We start from the raw sequence: 22,485 nt of genomic DNA, 5'->3' as shown, positions 1-22,485 counted from the left end.
GCGAGCAGCCTAGGCTGGCAAGCGGGTCAGCTGTGATGACCAGGTGGTGACGGTGCCAGGCAGGTAGCCAGCCTTGCAGTGAAGCCCCTGAGGCTTGAGAATATGCGACCTGTGGCCACCAGAGGGCGCGCCTGCGCCTTCCTGAGCTCAAAGGGGTTCCCGGTTCCTCCCACCGCACCCCCCTCCCTGGCCGGGGGCCCTGGGACCCACAGCCTCTGCCATTACCTGCAGACGAGACAATTACCTGCAGACAAGACGACTAGGGAGTCAGCGCCTGCTGTCTGGCCTGGCCGAGACGGAGATGAAGAATAGGAGGAGGGAGGCAGGGAGGCAGGGAGGCAGGGAGGCAGGGAGGGAGGATCAGGCTTGGCTAAATGCTTTCCCATCACTCTTGTCATGTTTTACTTATGAATCAGTCCGCAAATAGAACAGGAGGTGAAGCACAGAGGGTATTCGTTTCATTCCTGGCAGAGACTGTCCAGTTGGGACCTTCCTTTCGTTCCCTCTGCGGAAAGGGGGTGGGTCCCGTGCCCCCCCTCCCCAGCCCAATCCCACAGTCTGGGCGCATTTCTGCACATGGAGTCTCCACCTAGGGGAGCACCTTAGGATCCTGCCCCAGCCCCCACCCCCACCCCGAGTGCTTTCAGAGAGGAAGGGAGAGGGCGAGAGAGATAGAAACATCAATGATGAGAGAGAATCATGGATCGGCTGCCTCCCGCACGCCCCACACTGGGGATCGAGCCCGCAACCCGGGCCTGTGCCCTGACCGGGAATCGAACTGTGACCTCCTGGTTCATAGGTCGATGCTCAATCACCAAGCCCTGCCGGCCGGGCAGGGTTCATTTCTGATCGCCCTGACAGCGTCTTCACTGTAGCACATGCATTTACAAGTGTACCCTCTGGTGCCTGCCGCCCCTCCCCCCCCGCCCCCCGCCTTTGAGCCTCAGGGGTAGCACACAATGCCCACTCCTCTGCACCTTCCACAGACGGCCATTAACCGTTACTGCGCATTGCGTCTTCCTCCCGGTTTCTGGGAAAGAAGGGAGTGGGACCGGCCCCGGCCAACTTTTCTAAAAGGAGGCATTTGTTCTGTGACGTTCTCTTATCTGTCTTCCTGCAGCTCATTCCCACCCCCTCAGCCCGGCTCCTCCACAGCTGGCACTGCCCCTGTGTCTGCATGTGCCCGGCTCCAGGGGCCCAGACAGCCAGCCCCCAGCCCTTCCCACGCCGCTGCATGCACGGTACAGGGCAGCTGCACGAATATGTTTTCTATGTCAAATAACGGGCTAGCCCCATGAGTGTGGCTTAATGGTTGAGCGATGACCTGTGAACCAGGAGGTCACGGTTCGATTCCCGGTCAGGGCACATGCCTGGGTTGCGGGCTCGGTCTCTCATCATTGATGTTTCTACCTCTCTCTCCCTCTCCCTTCCTCTCTAAAATCAATAAAAATACTTTTTAAAAAAAATCCTTACCCGAGGATATTTTTCCATTGATTCTTAGAGGGAGTGGAAGAGAGAGGGAAAGACAGAGAGAAATATCGATGTGAGGGAAACACATCAATTGGTTGCCTCCTGCACGTGCCTGGATCTGGGCCCAGACCAGGGAGAAGCCTGCAACCGAGGTACGTGCCCTTGACCAGAATCAAACCCGGGACCCTTTGGTCCGTAGGCCACCGCTCTATCCTCTGAGCAAAACCAGCTAGAGTAATAAAAATACATATAAAAAAAATAGCCCTAGCTGGTTTTGCTCAGTGGATGGAGCATCAGCCTTCAGACTGAAAGGTCCTGGGTTCAATTGCAGTCAGGGCATGTACCTTGGTTGCGGGCACATCCCCAGTAGGAGGTGTGCAGGAGGCAGCTGATGGATGCTTCTTTCTCATCGATGTTTCTAACTCTCTATCCCTCTCCCTTCCTCTCTGTAAAAAAATCAATAAAATATATTTTAAAAATAAAATAAAATAAAGGGCTAGTATATTTTACATGACGGAGGACAGGGGTTTTGTGGGCACCGCTAGAATGGGGACTGCTGAGTGGCTAAACTGCATGGGGTAGGAGCAACAAGGTCAGAGGGTTTCTGCCTCACACGCTGCCCACACTGCCACCAGGTTCGGGCAGGACACCCTCTCGCCTCCTGTAGACTCTGTCCCTGCCAGCCCAGCCCTGCCCTGCTCCTCTGAGCACCCAGGGCTGACGCGGTGACTCACCACTGACCTTGATCCCAGCTGTACCCCCGGAATGGCAACCACCACCGGGCCCAGCCCCATGGGCACTGCAGCTGATGAAACCATAGAGACCTGCCACAGCCCGGCCCTGGCAGCCCCACCTGACCAGGGGTGCTATCTTTTAGAAGCTTAATAAAAAGTGGGAAACCAGACCGGCCAGTGTGGTCCAGGCGTTGAGCCCCACCGGCCAGGCTGCATGCAGCCTGTTTAAACAAAGCTCACGCAGTTGGGAGGCATACACCTGCTCTCCTACTCGTAGTCTGTCCGCCTGTCTGAAAAGTGGATGTGAGAGTCGGTGCTCCAGCAGCCATCTTGGGCCATGAGGCCACCTTGCAAGTGGAAACCAAGCATTAAGGAAGGCAGAATGGAAAGAGAGGAGCCCGTGTTCTTGAGAACTCTAGAGTTGCCAGCCAGTCATGGGTGACTTAATTTTAAATGCATCTTGCACGAGCAAGAAATAAACTGCTATCTCTAAAAAAAATATATATATATATATATATATATATATATGTGTGTGTGTGTGTGTGTGTGTGTGTGTGTGTATATATATATATATATATACACACACACATATATATTTCAGAGAGGAAGGGAGAGGGAAAGAGAGATAGAAACACCAATGATGAGAGGGAATCATGGATCAGCTGCCTCCTGCACGCCCCCTCCTGGGAATTGAGCCCACAACCCCGGGCATGTGCCCCGACCGGGAATCGAACTCTGACCTGGTTCATAGGTCGATCGATGCTCAAGTCCTGAGCTACACGGGCCAGGCTGTGTTATTTCTTTAATGGACCAATTATTTTGATACCGCCTTTCCCCCACTGAGGGCACCTTAACAGCGCCCCTTAGCCAGCTCTTACCTCTGGCCGAGACTGCTCTGGAATATCAGAACTCTGGCGTCTTAAAAGTCTCCAGCTCTGGGCCAAAGGGAGACAAATCTAAATGGAGAGCTTTCGAGGTGCCAGGCCCATCACATAAGTTCTCTAATCTTTACAATAAGCCTGTCGAGACAGGTTCTAGAATTCTCCCTTCACCGGTAAGAATCTGACACGCAACAGCCAGAGCAATCCTCCCGTTCTACTCAGCATGTGAGGGTTCAAACCCAGATCGCAGGCTGCTTGCCTCTACACCCGTGGTCCTCAACCTTCCGAATGCCGCGACCCTTTCATATGGTTCCTCATGTTGTGGCGACCCCCAATTTCATTGTTACAAATTGAACATCATGAAAGCATAGCGATTCATCACAAAAACAATATGTAATTATCTATGTGTTTTCCGATGGTCTTAGGCGACCCCTGTGAAAGGGTCGTTCGATCCCCAAAGGGGTCGCGACCCCCAGGTTGAGAACCGCTGCTAAAGGCTCTGACTCCCCATCAGGGGGTGCTGGTGCCATTTTGGGGCTCAGCCCACTGGGCTCGAGGACCTAATAAATCCATAACCCCTTCCGTGTGCTCCTCCCCCGGCAGCCCTAGCGCTTGTCCATTCCCAGCAGGAGGGAGGAAAGAGGGGACACTCGCTGTGCACTTACTTGCGGCAGGAGTTTGTCTCCATTGATCCTGAAAATGATCCCAAGAGGACCTTTCCCCTGCCCGCCACCCGGGTGGGCGCGTGCCCTGACCTGGAACCAAACCGGGATGGGAAACCGATACCGTAACTCCCTGGTTCATAGGTCAACGCTCAACCACCGAGCTGTGTGTTAACGGCCGGTCATTGGTGCCAAGTCAATGCCAACAGGCAACCCCAATTGGGGTGCACAGGAAGGCATTTTATTATTTTTTTTAAATATATTTTATTGGGTTTTTTTTTACAGAGAGGAAGGAAGAAGGATAGAGAGTTAGAAGCATCGATCAGCTGCCTCCTGCACACTCCCCACTGGGGATGTGCCCACAACCAAGGTACATGCCCTTGACCGGAATCAAACCTGGGACCCTTCAGTCCTCAGGCCGATGCTCTATCCACTGAGCCACACCGGCTAGGGCAGGAAAACATTTTTTTCAGGGCCTGCAGCTCCATTGTGACATAGCACCTGTGAAGAAGCAAGGCCGGGAGTCGGCCCTGGTGCAAGGTGGGAATCTTGCAGGGCAAGGAGGCCCTCAGGTCAGGCAGTGCCGCTGGGGGGCGGCCCTCTCCTCACAGCGCCCCGAGTGGGCAGCGGGCAGCGGCTGGGCTCTGCCAAGCTGGCTCTGTCCAGCTCTGGCCCCGGAAGAGAAACACAGCCTTAGGCAGATTGGGAAACTGCACTCCCTCACACCCAGGGAGCTGACTTATATACCCAGCAGTCTCCGCCCCCGAGCCCTCATTGGTCCGTCCTCATGCAAATGAAGACTCCTAAGACCCACAGTTTGACTGGCCCAAAACGTCCTGTCCGGATTGGTCTGAATGGAACAGCTCTGATTGGTTGGGCAGAGGCAAGTGGGCGGGGGAATCCGGCTGTGCAGGTCTCATTGGATGGGGACGTTGCCAGTCATACTGGGTGAAACAGGATTTCAGGAATTCCTTCATCAGGGGTTGGAAACACAGTACTGCAGGGTGCGCAGGCAGCTTGCATGGGCGGCCCTTGCTTAGGACGGGGGCTGCCAAACTTTTTTTCTGTTTTTTTTTTTAAATAATTCTTTATTGTTGAAAGTATTACATAGGTCCCCTTTTTGTCCCCATTGACCCCCTCCAGCCTGCTTCCCCCTCCCCCCCAGGCCCTCACCGCCCTATTGTCTGTGGCCCTGGGCCATGTATATATATATGCCAGCGGTTCTCAACCTTCTGGCCCTTTAAATACAGTTCCTCATGTGGTGACCCAGCCATAAAATTATTTTCGTGGCTACTTCATCACTGTCATGTTGCTACTGTGATGAATCGTCATGTAAATATCTGATCTGCAGGATGGTCTTAGGGTTGTTCGACTGCCAAAGGGGTCGCGACCCACAGGTTGAGAACCGCTGACCTATGCAAACAAGGTTCTTGGTTGATTACTTCCCACCCACCCTCCCTCCCTCACCTTTTATTATTATTATTTTTATTTTATCTTATTTTTTTCTCCCTCCCCCTGCCTTTTAAATTTGGGCCCAGTTAGCCACCAGGAGCCCTTCTTGGTGTAGGTATCTCCTTTCCCAGGGTCAACACGCCTTACAGATGTGTCTACAGGACACACAGCCACCTGACGTGGTGGAATGAGAGGCGAACCCCAGAAGGTAAGGAGAAATTACAGACCATTCCATGCCAACAAGACTAGCGCCTCCTGCAGGCATCCCGTAAATGTTTGTGGCATGAATTAATGAATAGGTGAATGAATGAATGAATGAATGAATGAATGAATATTTAAAGAAAGGTCTACTGATAGAAGGAACTTAAACTCGAAACAGGTAGTGTCAGGGGCAGAGATAGCATAGTGGGGACTAGTTAGTTATAAGAAATATGAATCGTGCTCTGTTAACCCTGATTGCTTTGTTCTGATGAAAGAAAGCCTGTTCTCACCTGGCCGGAGTTGTATGCCCCTGGGGCCTGGGAGTCACCCTTGCCCCAGGGACCTGGGAGCCAACTGCCCCAAACCATGCAGGCCCAGCCCCCAGCCCACACTGCTTGTAAGCTGTAACCCTTATACCCATTTTTATTCCTTTTGCCTACTTTCCCATGCCTGTAATATTAATTTTGCACGCCCATTCCTTTTTTTTTTTTTTAACCCACTTCTCCATGTAATCTTTGTTCTATCCAATATAAGCAGATGTATTGGGGTGGGGAGGGGGGAGGAGCAGATGTTGGTGGATGGGTGACCTGCTGCTCTCCCATGCCGCCTTGCATTATGGGAATAAACGCTCATTTAGGACTCAGTCCTATCTTTGCTTAATTGGCTCAAGTAGCGACAGGCAGCCCGGACCCATAGGTTGTCCAGTTTCAGTAGGAGCACTTCAGTACCCTGAGAAATACTTATTCCAAATACACGCAGGGTTCAGTTTAGCGGCTGCAGAAAAATCCCAAACACTAAAAACAAGCACAGAGTTAAAAAAATAAAATAAAAATGTTCAATGCTTTCAAAAAACTGAAAGTGGGGCTCCCACAGACCCCATAGACCCGGGCAGGAGGGGCATCTCCAAGCCATAAAGCTCCCTCCTTCTGAAAACCCCTGGGTTTTGTTCCCAAACTTCCCCCGCGCCTGTCCCTTTAAGAATCTGGTCGAAGTCCTTTTCCTCTCCCTGCCCCGCCCCCTCACGGTACCGGTTAGGAGCGCCCACCCCCTTACCCCCCTAGGGACCAAATGACAGGTTCGGCCGCCGTCCGTCACAGAGGCGCCTCCTCTGATTGGCTGCTGCGCTGCGGGCCGGGAGGCGGGGCGGGAAGGCCGGAGAAACTAGTTTGTTGGCGGCGCCAGGGCTGCACCGGAGCGGCGGAGGCTCGGGCGCGGAGCGAGCCGGGGGAGGGGAGCCGAGCGGCGGCGGGGGCGGCCAGGAGGCGCGGGGTCTCTGATCGCGGCGAGGGGCCGGGGCGGAGCGGAGCGGGCGGCGGCGGCGCCCCGAGCGGTGAGTAGCTGAGCGGGCTGCGGGCGCAGCCTCGGGCCGGGGGAGCCGGGACCCGGCGCCGGCGTTGGCGCTGGTCCCCACCCCGCCCCCGCCGGGTCCTGCGCGGCCCTCGGCAGAGGCCCGGCTGGGTGAGTGCGCCTCCGCGGGGCCGGGTTCCGGAGGCGCACGGGACAGCACCGCGGGGTCCGGAGGGGGAGTCGGGGACAATGGCGGGGGTGGGGACGGGCCCGCCACCGGGTCCCCGAAGCCGCCCCTCCCTCCCTCGCTCCCTCCCTCCCGCCTGCGGTGCCTGGGGACCCGGCGGGCGCGGGGCTGTCTTTGCCCGGAGCTCTGCGCCGGCGAATGAATTGCTTTGCAAATGGCTGTGGCGACGCCTTCCCCCGGGGAGTGGTTGATTCATTGAGCCCGCGGACTCTTTTGGAAAAATTGCCGTCGATCCTGGAAAGAGGAGGCTGCGAGCGGCCAGGCCCCCGCACTCCGGACCCCGAGGGCCGGGGGGCTGCCTGCCTGGGGCCGAGCGGGGCAGAGAGGGTTGAAGCAGCGCAGTGCCCGACGCCCCGGGCACCCCCTTGTCTCTGCGGAGCTCTGGAGCTGCAGAGGCACCCCCTTTGCCCACCGGGTGGCAGCCCCCCGGGCAGGCCTCCTCCAGCCGGCTGTCTCCCCGTGCGCCTCTAACCCCCCACCTCTTGCCCTGACTGCAGGACCCCTCGGCTTGGGCACGGTTCCCCGCCCCCCTTCCCTGTGAACCCGTAGTTACTGGAGTAGCGTTTCCTTTGGGAGACTCGGCCCCAGGGGACCAGGCCCTTTTGTGCTGCTGCTGCTGCTGCTGCAGATCCTCCAAATTTCATTTCTATTCTCTCTGAGCAAAGAAAAACCTTTATTAGGGGAACTGATCAAAGGGTCCGGCCGGGTGGGGGCGGACCCGAGCCCCTGGAGGTCTAGTCTGGATGTTCTGGGGTGCCGCTGGGTTGCCCTGAGCCCGGGGGGAAGGCCCCTAGTGTCCGCCTCCCTGGTGAGTCCGGACAGAAGGCAGGGGTCTGGGACTTTTAGGGTTCACTCTGGGACAGAGGATGGGAAGTTGTCAGTGGCCCTGGGGGGAGGGGCAGGGAACCCCCTTTTCTTATCACGGGCCAGACTCCGGTGACTGACTTGGTTCAGGTCCTGGGGACCTTGAGCGTCAGTCTCCCATTCTTAGGTGGGACTGATGCTTAATGGGCCCAGGTGTCCTTAGGGTAGTGGTTCTCAACCTGTGGGTCGCGACCCCTTTGGCGGTGGAAGGACCCTTTCACAGGGGTCGCCTGAGACCATCCTGCATATCAGATATTTATTTACATGACGATTCAAACAGTAGCAACATTACAGTTACGAAGTAGCAACGAAAATAATTTTATGGTTGGGTCCCAACATGAGGAACTGTATTAGGGGATGTGGGGGAAGGCCAGCATTTGGGGACTGGGAAGAGGGAGGACGCAAGGTCCCCCCAATCGGGGGCAGGTTTGGTGCCCTAAGTGAGACCAGGCAGGCGTCCTGGGTCCCCAAGCTGTGCCTGTGGGGGTCCGAGGAGTCAGCCTTCTCTCAGGCCAGGCAGCTCCGTCTGGAGTAATTCCGTGTCGGGAAGTGACTCCAGGGAGGTCGTGGGTAGGAAGGTGGAGAGAAATGGTAGAAACCGCCACCCGGGGGTGCGGGCTGCAGCCGGATCTGTGTGTGGTGCAGAGAGAGGGGCTGTGGGCGACCTGCACACTCCACGTGCCCCTTAATAGCGCCCGGAACCTGTGGGAACCGGGTGTGGGGCTAGGAGAGCAGGAAGAACGGAAGACAGAGGACGGCCTGGGCCTGGGGGCGTGTGGTCTGCAGTGAAAGGCTGATTTTTTTTCCTATTTGTCACTGATGCTTGAGGGAGCATTGCCTAGTGGGTGGTTTGTTCATTCAGGAGCTGCTAGGAGAGGGTGTGCTGGCCCTGGGAGTCCCCAGGGAGATGATGGCTTCTGGAGGCGGCCTTTCTGCTCAGGGGGTCCTAGGAGAACCCACTCCAGCAGCCCCCCAAGACCAGCCATTGCCTGAGCCCTTAGTCCAGTGGTTCTCAACCTTCCTAATGGTTCGACCCTTTCATACAGTTCCTCATGTTGTGGTGACCCCCAATTTCATTGTTACAAATGGAACATAATGAAAGCATCGTGATTCATCACAAAAACAATATGTAATTATATGTGTGTTTTCCGATGGTCTTAGGCGACCCCTGTGAAAGGGTCGTTCGACCCCCAAAGGGGTCGCGTGACCCACAGGTTGAGAACCGCTGCCTTAGTCTCTCCGGACCAATCTGCAGGGTGGGTGTGGCCTGGCCAGGGAGGGGGCGGGCTGTGGCCAGACACAAGCGATTCCATTGGCTGACTGAGGTGCTGGTTTTCACCCACGGTGGGAAATTTCATAATCGAGGTGCCTCAGCCTGGGCTGCTGAAGCATTTTCCCAGCCAGAAGACACTGGGCCGGGGCGGGGGGGGGGGGGCGGGGGGGGGCAGGGGGAAGGTGCGCACCCCCACGTTCACTCCCAGCATCTCAGCAGGACTCTCCCCATAATAATCTGGGTCTGTCGCCGGGTGAGGGGTGTCAGCCCAGTGTCCACAGCAGGTTCCAACCCTTTCCTGGACCCCAGGCCCCTGAGCAGCACTGCCCGTCCTCGTCCAAAGGTAGCTAAAGCCATTACCTGTCCCTTCAGGCGCTCACTTGACCAGACCGACTCCAGGTCCTGCAGGGGTTAGGAGCTGGGAGCCCGTGCTGTGGGGATGGGGGGGGGGGGGCGGCAAAGGAGTCAGGGATGGAAGGGCTCTGTCCAGTCTCCTCCGAGCAAGGTCAGGGGGAAAGGCTTGGGCCGGGGAGCTGGGCGTGGGTTCCGACGTGCCTGTGTGTCTCCTGGGGCCTTAGCCACCTCCACCCACTGCCGCTTTGGTGCCAACAGACGTCCTTTCTCACCGTGAAACCTTTCCTTCCCGCCTGTCAGCGCCTTTCTGATGAAAAGGGGTGGGCGTTTGTGGCTCACTGACCTGTTCGTAAAGGTGCCCGCTCTGTGGTCTCAGAAACCCAGTCCAGTTGGAAAATGTCACTCTTTCCTGCAAACACATGAAACCTTCCAGCCAGCCGTCCCCTGCTCCCCGCAACCGTGTCCTGCACCCCTGGGTGAGGTTCAGTGTCACAGGCCCAGGGCCAGCGCCACTTCTCCAGGAGCCCACAGTTGGAACCCTCACGCCTGGAACCTGTGGGCAGAAAGAGCACTTCAGTGGGGGAGGGGGTGGGGGTGGGGGGGGCTGGAAGCCCTCTCTGCCCCTACCCGGCTGTATGCCTTCACGTAGGTCCCCTTACCTTTGGAGGCCTCGATGTGCCCTTCTGTAGAATGGGTGGATGCTCTTCTGTACAGTCCCTCTCTTGGCGGCAAATGTGTCGCTGTAAAATCTCAGAAGTCTTTGCAACCTCTGGTGTTTCCGAGTTTTATGAGGCTTGAATTATTGGCTTAGCCCTTGTGGGCAGGAGAAGCTTGAGAAACAGCTGACGGGGTGCAGAGGGGCTGACTTAGAAGTCGGGAGTCCGCAGCTCTAGTTCCAGGGCTGCCCCTGGTGTGCTGTGGGGCTTTGGGCAAGTCAGCGTCCCTCTCTGGGCCCTGTTGCTCCCAGTTTCTTTTCCTTTCTCAGTGAGGAAATCGCTTCTGCCCAGATACACGTGAAGGGCCTGCGGGCGGCGGGTGTGCCCGTGGGCGAGGGGCTGGTGAAGCCAGAGGACTGGGCCAAGGCAGCGCCAAGCTGGGCGCAAAGGCAGGTGGCTTGTGGGTGACTCATTTCCCGAGGTCGCTGGGGCTGGTCCTGCATGGGAAGCTGGGCGGCGATGTGGGAGTGGTTAGGGGAGCCCCCCTCTTCCCCCCCCAGGACAGATGGGACCTGGCCTGTATGGCTTCTCCGGGGCAGGGAGCCTGGGGCCACGTCTGAGACGAGAGCAGGAGGGATGAAGGAGCTGCAGAGACGTCCCTGCAGGACCAGTTGGATGGCTCCTCCCACGAGGAGGGGGCGCTGAGCAGGTTCTGGGAGAATGTCTGCTGCCACAGGAGCTGAAGCGCGTTGGCCATGGTGTCTCCCCACCCACCTCCGCTGCCAGGAAGACACCGTGATCGGCCGAGCAGGGTGCTGGCCTAGGACGGGAACCCACAGCCTGTCGCCCTCCACCTGCTCCTGGGGGTCCCCACAGAGAAGCCGACCACCGATCAGCCCGGGCTGAATGGAGTTCCTTTCCTCGCTAAGATGGAAGCTTTGCTCCTCTTAGGCCGAGCTGCTGCCCGGTTTGCAGCGGGCCAGGCCGGTGTGTCTGGGCAGGAGCGAGGGCCAGAGGCTGTCTTTCCAGCACGCCTCGGGGCTTGTGAGACCCTGGTCCAAAGGCCCCCCTGCCCCAGCGGTGATGTTGGGCTGCATGGGGCAGCGGTGGGAGCAGGTTGCCCACGTCTCCCGGTCCAGGGTCCCCGCCTGGAAAGTGCAGATGGTCATCGGACCAGAGGCTGTGGCGGGGGGTGGGCAGAGAAGACACTCAGAACAGTGCCCGTCCGTAGGGAGCACTCGGTAACGACAGTGTGCCTCAATAGTACTGTCATCACCACTCACCCCGGGCCCTTATTTTCCCTTGTTTGCAAAGGACAGAAACGGGCCATGTGCTAGGGTTGTACTGCTGGCCCTCTCGGGAGTGGTGAAGTCATGTGACTGGTGTTGGCCAATTAGATGGGAGCAGGAGCCAGGTGTGTCCTTCCAGGCCTCGCACTGAATTGTCTGCCGCCCACACTTTCCACGGTGCTCTCTCTCTTTTCTCTTGGCCTGGTGGCTGCTCTGTCACCTGGGTCCCCGGGACTGACAGTGATGAGACAGGTGCCCTCCCCACACCCCCACCCCCCCCACACCCCCCACTGGAACCACGATGCATGTAGTATGAGCAAGAAATCAATCTCTGTCCTCTAAAGCCCCGAGATTTGGGGGTGTTCGTTGCTGCAGCAGAACCTAACCCACCCTGATTAGAACGGTCAGAACCCCCTCAGGCTCAGTTGGGAGGATTGAAGGATTGAATCTTCCACATGAGAAGCCGTGCACGCTGTGGGTCCACGCTAGTCACGCTCTGATTTGGCTCCCTTCCCGACCGCAATTCCTTACCGATTCTCTGCAACAAGTGTTGCTACACCCTTCACAGCCGTTGGCCCCTTACCTCCTGCCCGCGCCTTCTCTGGGCAAGGCCAGCCCCGTGCGACCTTCCTCCGGGAGCGGTGCGTCGCAGCATCTATCCACTTGCAGCGCCAGCTCCGGCTCCCCAGCCCCCGGAGGCTGCCGCCAGCCCGGGACTGGCGGTCCATCATGGGAGCTGAAGGGGCTGCCCTTGGCCGTGCGCTTAACGTGCAGGTGCGTTAAGTGAAAAGGCTGGAGCACGTGGACGGGGCGCGGAAGCAATCGCCCGCCCCCTGGGTCTGCTGGGACCGCCCATCCCCTCCCAGGCAGGTGGGCGGGCTCAACCCTCCTGTAGGGTGAGGTCAGGGCTCCCTGCCCACCGGGGACTCGGGGTGTGTGGCACATTTGAGAGGGCAGCTGGGAACCAGGTTGTCTCACTGTGTGCTCGGTGTGGAGGTGGGGATTCTGCCCTGGGGGTGAGCTCAGGGGTAGGCTGGCCGCCCGCCCCATCGTCCCTTCCGGGGGAGCCCCATCTCCCCTTCCTGGGGAGCGGATACGGGGACATCCTGGGATCGCCTGAAGAGGAAGGGCAGTGACTGCCAAGCAGCGTATGAAGCAACATCCTCACCCTGCCCCGAGCCTGGCTGTCCATCCCCTGCAGGGGAGATGGGGCTGAGGTGAGGCAAGGATGCGAGGAAGGGGTGAGGCCCGGGGCTGGGGCGGGGCTGGGTGGCAACGAGCAGACTAACGCTGTGAAAGCAGAGGCGTGCGTTATATAATTCTCGGGACAGTCCTGCAGCCTTGAGACCTTTCACACACAAAAGAAAAGCTGGAAAACAAAATTGAAATAAATCCACGACAAACGTACGAACAGTTCTAATCCATTGCATTTTAAATGCAAACCAGGGCACGTACATTTTTGACTATATATACTTTTTTTTTTTTTCTAAAGGGGGGGGCGGTGGAAGGCAGGAACAGCTAGAGAAAGGCCCCATTGTCTGGTAGTTGCCTCGTATCTGGAATGATCTGTGGCCCTGATTCAGTTACAGTGGTCATACCAATTTTCCTTTCAATTAACGATTAGATTGGTGTGCTTAATAGCTGCTTCGTTTGTTTTCCACTTGAAAATGGGAAGGATGGCTACGCCTGCACCCCGAGGGCTCCCTGAGGTCCTCGCAGACACGGGGGCGGGGCGGGCATCTGCGCCAGCGCAGCGCTTGTGGTGTGTCCGCCCACAGTCCCAGCCTGGGGTGGCTGCTGCCCCGGGCAGCCTTGCATGTGTGTGACATGTGACTAGTGCCTAAGTCCTTGTCATTACAGTGCCAGGAGTGACCCAGATCCAGCCGGCTGGACCAAAAAAAAAACAACAACAAAAAACCTCTAGTGCAGCGGTTCTCAACCTGTGGGTCGCGACCCCTTTGGGGGTCGAATGATCCTTTCACAGGGGTCGCCTAAGACCATCGTGAAACACATAGATAATTACACATTGCTTTTGTGATTAATCACTATGTTTTATGTTCAATTTGTAACAATTAAAATACATCCTGCATATCAGATATTTACATTATGATTCATAACAGTAGCAAAATGACAGTTACGAAGTAGCCACGAAAATAATTTTATGGTTGGGGGTCACCACAACATGAGGAATTTTTTTTTTTAAATATATTTTATTAATTTTTTACAGAGAGGAAGGGAGAGAGATAGAGAGTTAGAAACATCGATGAGAGAGAAGCATTGATCAGCTGCCTCCTGCACACTTCCCACTGGGGATATGCCCGCAACCCAGGCACATGCCCTTGGCCGGAATCAAACCTGGGACCTTTCAGTCCGCAGGCTGACACTGAGCCAAACCAGTTTCGGCCACAACATGAGGCATTTTATTAAAGGGTCGCGGCATTAGGAAGGTTGAGAACCACTGCTCTAGTGTATTTTTTTTTTCCCCCTGATTATTAAAATACTATCCAGTCATGAACAGATCAGACCGCTTAAAAATGGCCAGCCGGTGAAAATCCGCCTTATCCCAAGCGGAGGTTAGGGCTGGAGCAGGGGTCGGGGATGTCTGCTGGGCTCCTCAGCGACATTGGCAATGACAGCAACGAGACTAAAGCAGCTGGCGGGGTAGGCGTGCTAGGCCCCGCTGCTCTGAATGCTCCCCGCTTCCTGTCTCGCTCAGTTCTCACAACAACCCTATGTTTATAGGATTGTCGTCGTCATCCCTTCATGGTTGGAAAAGATAGAGTAGACCAGGGAGGCACGTTAACTTTCCCAAGGTCTCACAGTAATGGCTGAGCTGTCCTCAGGGGCCCTGAGCCTAACCACTGGCATTGACGAACTTCAACCTTTCCTCCTGACGGCTTTGGCGCGTCCTGTCAGTGCCGCTGGGGCAGGGTACAGCCTCCAGATGCTGGCTGCCTGCCCCTCCTGGCCTCCCAACCGTCTTGTTTGCGTGCTGGCATTTGTGTTGTGCATGCGTGTTGAGAGCATGCATGTTGGCTGTTGCCTCTTAGCCCTCAGCATAGCCTGCCGGTGTCAATCAGGACTCGTCTTGGGTTTTTGGACGGGTGGCCTGTGACCCTGGTAGTCTCTGGGGTCGTGTGTCTGGAGGACCCCCGTTCTGACTGCTGGCTAGGGGTCCGTCTGCGGTGGCCGGAACGTCCAAGGTGAATTCCTCACTCCGATGTCTGGAACATCACAGGGCGACTGCGCCTCCTCACAGTATGGCTGCCGGCTTCCCTGAGGGGCACTGGGAGAGGATGGAAGCTGCCAGTCTCTGAAGGCCTGGGCCCAGAAACAGCCTCAGTCACAGCGCAGCCCAGAACCTGCTCGGGGACACGGACCCCTCTCAGTGTGAGGCTGTCACAGGGTCTGTCCATCTCCAGTCCACCCACCGGCCTGTGATGGTGCCCCTGCCTGTGCCCCGTCTCCCTGGCCTTTCTCTTCCCTGAAGGGCCGCCCTCGTTCCCACCAGCCTTTGCACTTGCTGGCGCTCCATCTGGAACCTTCTTACACCCATCATCACATCCTGGCTCTTCCGAGGGGCCTGCCCGAGCCCACTGGCTTCTTGCCGCGCTCTGTGGTCGCTGCTGTTAAATTTTCTTCAAACTTCCAGGAAGTGGAAATGTCCTGTCCACTGGTTGTTGCCTCATGTGCCGGCCACCCCGAGCCCGGCCCCATGGAGGCGGGAACCTGGGCTCTGTCCATCCCTGCTCCCGTGCCGGCCCCTGGCCCCTGGCCCCTGGGAGTTGTTTGGGAAACAGGGTGAGTGAGTGACTAGGAACCGCCTTACCTGCAACTCACCAAGGGCCTGGGCCTTTCCCACTGCCTCCGGCCTCTGTGAAGAGCGATGAGCCGACACCCTCATGAGGCCCGCTGACTCCTGGCTGGTGGGGGGCGGGGAGGGCCAGCGCTGCAGCCGGACGGGGCAGGCGACCCCGGAAGCTGCCGTGCCCACCCCAGGTGCACTTTTCTCTCGGAATCCGGGCCATTCACTCTTGGGGAGTTTTTTCTGCAGGTCTTGCCCCTTAGCTACTGTGTTTCCTTGTGCACTCAGTTAACTTCAAGGATGGTGAGCAGTGAGCTGGAGACACTGTTATTTGGTGGCCCAGGGCCTCCCTGCAGGGGAGGGTGTGGGTGGGGAGGAGGTGCTGCCTGAGGTCCTCCATTCAGGCTGACCGTTGCCACTCTGGGGCAGTTACATGCTGTGCCTTAAACCCGTGGAAGCCAGGACGACGCTCATGGCCACTGGGAGTCACCCGAACTGCCCCCAGTGTGACGCACGGACCGGAGGCCCCTCGTGACGGGGTGGCTGGAGTCACCGGGGGAAAGGCCACGTTTTGCAAAGTGTGTCACGACTGAGTGACAGAAGCAGAGGATTTAGCAATCACAGCTAGGTTCAGGGAAAGGTGTTGCAGGGTCCGGAACTGAGATTGGGCAATGCAGCCCGGGGGGTGGGGAGCATCCTGCGGGCGGGCCAGGCCAGGGCAGCCTCTGGGTTCCATGACACCCGTCCCAGGGCCAGGCTCGGGGGTCGTGCCCGGTAAGTAATTGCCAGTGAGTCCCGGCCGGTGTGGCTCAGTGGTTGAGCGTCAACCTATGAACCAAGGAGGTCACAGTTCACTTCCGGGTCAGGGCACATGCCCAGGTTGCAGGCTCAGGCCCCATTGGGCGTGCAGGAGGCAGCCAGTCCATGATTCTCACCATTGATGTTTCTCTCTCTCCCACTCCCGTCCTCTCTCTGAAATGAGTAAAAATGTATATTTAAAAAAAAACACCTTGTTCGCAGCCACTCGCCCTGGGCTGCTCCTGTGAGGAGAGTGTGGGGTTTGTGGCTCTGGGAGGGGGCTGAAGTGACAGCCGCCAGGGCCCCGGAGCCGAGTCCCTTTCCCGAACGGGCCTGGGGGGAGCAAGAGCCCCACCTCTGGACTCCCTCTTGCGCCCTGCGGACGAGTCAGCGATCTGGGCCAGGGTTTAGAGGTCTGAGTTGTGTGGTTTTGGGGTGGGGGCCATTCCCCTCACTTTCTTGTGAACCTGACTAGCACCCTCCCCGTCCTGGGAGACCGCGGCTAGCCCCACCTTCTGGGCTCCCAGCGGCCCCACCCGCCCCACTCCTGGCGGCTCCGCCCTGCTGAGGTCTGGGCAGAATCCAGGGCAGACTGGGTTGTGTGGCTCTGGGCGGCGGCCGCTCGTCCCGCCTTCCCCAAGCCTGGCTGGCACCTCGCCTTCTCGGGATCCACAGCCCCGTCCTCCTGGCTCCCGCAGCCCCACTGGCTGAGCTCGGGCTCCGTGGGCAGAGCTGGGACACCGCGTCGCCGTGGCGTGGCTCTAGGACAGGGGCACACAGCCAAATTGTGGTCTGTCGGTCTGTCTGGGGCTGATAAACTCCGCTGACCTCACCCTGACAGCCCCACCCCACCACACAGTTGTGCGGGCACCCAGAGGGTGGCAGCTGGACTTGGTTTACCAGGGACGTTTGCCGAGTGGCCTCAGACCCAGCGCCGGCGCCGAGTTTGAACCTGGATCCGTCAGGTGAACGCCTACCTGCTCCTACCTGGTGACTGAGAAGCGGTCTCATGTGACCTGAGCAGTGCCAGAGAGTGACTGGGCCTCAGGTGAGGCAGGCAGAGGCGGATCTTGGGGGCCTTGGGACTCTCGTTGGCCGGCCCCTGGCCCCTGGGGCCACGCATCCAGCCTGCAGCCAAGGTAGGTGCCCTTGACGGGAAATTGAATCCGGGACCCTTCAGTCCTCGGGCTGACGCTCTATCCACTGAGCCAAACCGGCCAGGGCTATTTGCTTGTTTTTTGTAGCCACGGGAGGCACAGCTTGGACCCGCCCGGGGGTGGCTCATAATCAGGGCAAAGACCTTTGGCTCCAGAGTGGATCCAAATTCAGGGGAGCAAAACCAGTTTTCTAAGGGCGGGTGAGGCCAGCCGTGCCGCCGTGTGGCCCTCGAGATGTAGTCAGTCGACATGAGGGACAGAGCTGAGCAGAGAGGAGGGGTGGGGGCAGGCCGGGCCACAGGGGAGTCAGGGTCTGTGCTTCCACCCCCAAGTCACTGCATCAAGAATGGCCCCTCTTGCCTTGGCTGGTGTGGCTCAGTGGATAGAGCATCGGCCTGCGGCCTGAAGGGTCCCGGGTTCGATTCCGGTCAAGGGCACATGCCTGGGTTGTAGGCTCGATCCCCAGTAGGGGGCGTGCAGGAGGCAGCCAATCAGTGATTCTCTCTCATCATTGATGCTTCTATCTCTCTCTCCCTCTCCCTTCTGCTCTGAAATCAATAATAAAAGCCGAAACTGGTTTGGCTCGGTGGATAGAGCGTCGGCCTGCGGACTGAAGGGTCCCAGGTTCGATTCCGGTCAAGGGCATGTGCCTGGGTTGTGGGCACATCCCCAGTAGGAGATGTGCAGGAGGCAGCTGGTCGATGTTTTTCTCTCATCGATGTTTCTAACTCTCTATCTCTCTCCCTTCCTCTCTGTAAAAAATCAATAAAATATTTTTAAAAGAAAAATAATAATAATAAAGAAAAAGAGCGGCCGCCCTCACCTGTGCCCCGTCCCCGCAGGTTGGCTCAGCATGTCGGTCAGCGTCCACGAGACCCGCAAGTCGCGGAGCAGCACGGGCTCCATGAACGTCACGCTCTTCCACAAGGCGTCGCACCCCGACTGCGTGCTGGCCCACCTCAACACGCTGCGCAAGCACTGCAGGTTCACCGACGTCACGCTCTGGGCCGGCCGCCGCGCCTTCCCCTGCCACCGCGCCGTGCTGGCCGCCTCCAGCCGCTACTTCGAGGCCATGTTCAGCCACGGGCTGCGGGAGAGCCGGGACGACACGGTCAACTTCCAGGACAACCTGCACCCCGAGGTGCTGGAGCTGCTGCTGGACTTCGCCTACTCGTCGCGCATCGTCCTCAACGAGGAGAACGCCGAGTCGCTGCTGGAGGCGGGCGACATGCTGCAGTTCCACGACGTTCGCGACGCGGCCGCCGAGTTCCTGGAGAAGAACCTGTGCCCCTCCAACTGCCTGGGCATGATGCTGCTGTCCGACGCCCACCAGTGCCGCCGGCTGCACGAGCTGGCCTGGCGCATGTGCCTGGCGCACTTCGAGACGGTGCGGCAGAGCGAGGACTTCAACAGCCTCTCCGAGGACAAGCTGCTGGCCCTCATCTCCAGCGACGAGCTGGAGGCGGAGGACGAGCGGGCGGTGCTCGAGGCCGTCCTGCAGTGGGTGCGGCACGACCTCGAGGGGCGCAGCGCCCACCTGCCCGAGCTGCTCCGGGGCGTGCGGCTGGCCCTGCTGCCCTCCGACTGCCTGAAGGAGGCCGTGGCCCGCGAGGCCCCGCTCCTGGCGGGCGAGCGCACGCAGGGCGTGTTCGACGAGGCGCTGCGCTGCAAGGCCCGCATCCTGCAGAACGACGGGGTGGTGACCAGCCCCTGCGCCCGGCCGCGCAAGGCGGGCCACACGCTGCTCATCCTGGGCGGCCAGACCTTCATGTGCGACAAGGTCTACCAGGTGGACCACAAGGCCAAGGAGATCATCCCCAAGGCCGACCTGCCCAGCCCCCGGAAGGAGTTCAGCGCCTCGGCCATCGGCTGCAAGGTCTACGTGACGGGGGGCAGGGGCTCCGAGAACGGGGTGTCCAAGGACGTGTGGGTGTACGACACCGTCCACGAAGAGTGGTCCAAGGCGGCCCCCATGCTGATCGCCCGCTTCGGCCACGGCTCGGCCGAGCTGGAGAACTGCCTGTACGTGGTGGGCGGACACACGTCCCTGGCGGGCGTCTTCCCCGCCTCCCCGTCCGTGTCCCTGAAGCAGGTGGAGAGGTACGACCCCGGGGCTAACAAGTGGAGCATGGTGTCCCCGCTGCGGGACGGCGTGAGCAACGCGGCGGTGGTGAGCGCCAAGCTGAAGCTCTTCGTGTTCGGGGGGACCAGCATCCACCGGGACATGGTGTCCAAAGTCCAGTGCTACGACCCCGCGGAGAACCGGTGGACCATCAAGGCGGAGTGCCCCCAGCCCTGGCGGTACACGGCCGCCGCCGTGCTGGGCAGCCAGATCTTCATCATGGGCGGCGACACGGAGTTCACGGCCGCCTCTGCCTACCGCTTCGACTGCGAGACCAACCAGTGGACGCGGATCGGGGACATGACCGCCAAGCGCATGTCCTGCCACGCCCTGGCCTCGGGCAACAAGCTCTACGTGGTGGGCGGCTACTTCGGGACGCAGCGGTGTAAGACCCTGGACTGCTACGACCCCACGGCGGACACCTGGAGCTGCATCACCACCGTGCCCTACTCGCTCATCCCCACGGCCTTCGTCAGCACCTGGAAGCACCTGCCTGCCTGAGGGCCCCTGCGAGCCAGGTGAGCCCTGCTCGGCCTGTCCCGCTCTGGGAGGGGCAGCAGGTGACGGGGGAGGGGGGATGGAGGGGTTCCGGGACCCTTTACCAGAGCCAACGCCTTCCTTGCAGCTGACCTCGAGCAAAGCAGGTGACCCCTCTGCCGGATGGGGTACAGCCTCAGAATGGGGGGTGTTCCCAGACATGGCTGCCTATCAGAACCGCTAGGCTCTTCTGACAATTCTGCACGGAGTCTAGGCCACTCTGCCAAGTCCGAGGGCACACTCTCCGAGTGACTGACTCCAGCTGCAGGCTAGAGGCTTCCCAGAACGCACTGAGGCTGTCTGTTCACGGTTATGTCTTATTACAGGGAAAGGGTATAGATTAAGATCAGCCACGGCCAGAGGTACACGGGCGGTGGTCAGAGCGCACAGCATCCACGAAGCATCGCGTCCTCTCCCTGTGGAGTCAGGACTGTGACTGTCCTGGCCTCAGAGAGACGATGCGCAGAGCACACTGCGGCCGGGACCTCACTCACGCCCAGTGCTTAGGCAGGATCACTGGATCACCGCGTGGCTACGAGGTCCCAGGTCAGCTGGTGCAGCAGGACCCAGAGCCCCAGCCTAAGTCACATGGCCCCACTCCCGCCCTCAGCCAACACACTGCTCTCAGGGGTGACACAGGTCACCTCCCAGACCCAGGGGCAAAGGCCAGGCCTCTGTTTGGACAAGGCCACGTGCTGGGCCGCACCAAAGGCCACACCCCAGGGCCTCTCGTGTGCAGCCGAGGGGAGACCCAACCCAGGTCCCGTGAGAAAGAGCGGGGAGATGCGGGGGTTGGAGCGGGCACCCCGGGAAGCAGTGGGGGTGCCGGGCTTTGGGGGCAGGCGCCTGGGACTGCCCGCCTCTCACCTGCCGGATGGGTGGAGACGCGGGTTTGCTGGGAGCCCGCCTGCCGTGCACAGGGCTCGCTTCCCTCTTCTCTGTCGGAGTCGGCGTGAGGCTTCCTCGGGCGGGTGTCCACGTGGGTGCCATTCCCACGCCTCGTCTCTGTTGCTTTGCAGGCTCTGCGTGTCTCCCCACCTCACGGCTGCAGCCCCGTCGCAGAGGCCCGTCTGCCTGCCGCAGCGGGAAGCTCAGCCGCCCCGGCCAGCGCTCCGAGCGGCCGCCCACCGGCTCTGGGAGCTGCTCTGAGTTTTAGACGAGAGAAGAAGCCGTCTCCAGCGCCGGGGTGTCCGCCTGAGGCTTTTCCCGCTTTGCAAGGGTTTTGGGGAGAGGGTCTCCCAGAGGGGCGTGCGCACACCAGGGCTCTCTCCGCCTCCGGGGGGAGGACGCGTTTGCAGGACTTGGAGGTCACCTGTTTCCGCAAGTCCTGGACGGGGCCAGGGGCCAGGCATGAAGAGCCCTGGATGGGGGCAGCACCGCCTGCAGCCTGTGACTCGCGTCCCTGTCCCTGCTGTGATGTCGCCCACAGGGGACGTCCCAGGTCTCGGGGGGACGGTCAACAGGACTGAGGGCAGGAGCTACCTAGAGAGAACCGAGGACACATTCTAAGGGGCAGAAGCCTGTGGGGTGACCTCAGTGGTGGACGACCCCGGGCAGCTGAGTTAATGACAAAATCTCATGGTCCCTCCCCAGAGCGGGGCTTGCCCTCGTGACCTTGCCACCTCCCGGTCAGGCTGGCCATGGCCCATCACACGGCAGCACCCAGGACCTTGGGTACCACAGGCCGCTGGACAGGGGGTGCCTCCCCTCCTCAGAGCACATCACAAGCACCAGCAATGTCCCCGGCTCCTGATGGGGACCCAGAGGGACTCCAGGGGCCCACCCCACCCCCCGGACATCCCCCGGCGCTGGACGCATCTCAGTGCGGAGGTCAGCCACGAGGTCACCGCTCCCGACCCCGCTGGCCCCTGGCATCCTGGCCTTCCAGCTGGTAACTGGATCTCACCCCTCTGCCCCCCAGGCTCACAACACAAGCTCCGTCCCCAGAGAACTGCCAGACATCTGTTCGTTGTTTTTCACCTTCCAAGTGGCTGGTCCCTCCTCAGTGTATCCCAGCCCAGCCCGCCCCTCCCGTCCCTCCCTGCAGGCACTAGCCTTTGGGCTTCTCCCGGGGACTTGGACCTTGAAGTGGGGTTCACTCACTGATGCGCCCCAGCTGCCACTCTGGAACGTCTGAGAGCAGAAGGTGCCCCTCCAGTTCAGACGGTGCTGCTCCTTCTCGGCCCCCTGCAGCCACAGGGCCCCACCCCAGGAGATGGCTCTGCTGGGAAACTGGGGAGCCCTGGCCAGGGGAGGGGCTGGGTGGGAAGCAGCTGCTGGGTCTGCAGGCCCTGCCCTGTCGGCTGCCGGGCTGAGCTAAGCACACGTCTCACAGCACAAAGAACCTCCGGTGCCCTCCCTGGCGGGTCCCTCTCCGTTTCTAAGTTAATAAATGAATTGAGGACATTCTTGTTTCTTCGGGCTCTGGGGCCCGTCTTGGGGGACAGTCATGGGCTGACGTCGATGGTCACTCCACCAGGCAGGGCTTGGGGGCTGCCCCTCCTGAGAATGAGGTCCCACAGGCACCCAGATATCAGGGCTCCCCCTGATGCAGGTTGTTTGGCAGTTGTTCCCATTGGTTCCAACACTGTTCCCCGTTCTCCCGAGAGTCACCGTCTCCTGGAAAAGCCCTGTCTCGAGCGCTCACTTGCGAAATTCCATTCGTCTCCGCGCTCCTGCGTATGCACTCGGGGCTC

The 22,485-nt window shown here is 59.4% G+C and overlaps 1 protein-coding gene across 2 annotated transcripts; it reads left to right on the top strand.

The window, feature by feature from the left end:
- The first annotated feature begins 6,626 nt into the window (after positions 1-6,626).
- On the top strand, positions 6,627-22,195 carry KLHL25 (kelch like family member 25). 2 transcript variants are annotated; one of them, XM_036355727.1, is made up of 3 exons: positions 6,627-6,730; positions 17,973-19,770; positions 20,809-22,195. In XM_036355727.1, exon 2 carries the CDS (start codon positions 17,984-17,986, stop codon positions 19,751-19,753), a length of 1,770 nt encoding a protein of 589 aa, XP_036211620.1. In that variant the 5' UTR covers positions 6,627-6,730; positions 17,973-17,983; the 3' UTR covers positions 19,754-19,770; positions 20,809-22,195. The 2 variants fall into 2 exon arrangements, with proteins under 2 accessions (XP_036211620.1, XP_036211621.1); XM_036355728.1 differs by lacking the exon at positions 6,627-6,730 and adding an exon at positions 16,747-17,021.
- The last annotated feature ends 290 nt before the right edge of the window (positions 22,196-22,485 follow it).

Source organism: Myotis myotis, unplaced genomic scaffold, assembly GCF_014108235.1.
Source record: "Myotis myotis isolate mMyoMyo1 unplaced genomic scaffold, mMyoMyo1.p scaffold_m19_p_23, whole genome shotgun sequence".
NCBI classification, from domain to species: Eukaryota; Metazoa; Chordata; class Mammalia; order Chiroptera; family Vespertilionidae; genus Myotis; species Myotis myotis.
Note: the sequence above shows the minus strand (reverse complement) of the source record. Positions and strands in the feature narration are given on the sequence as shown.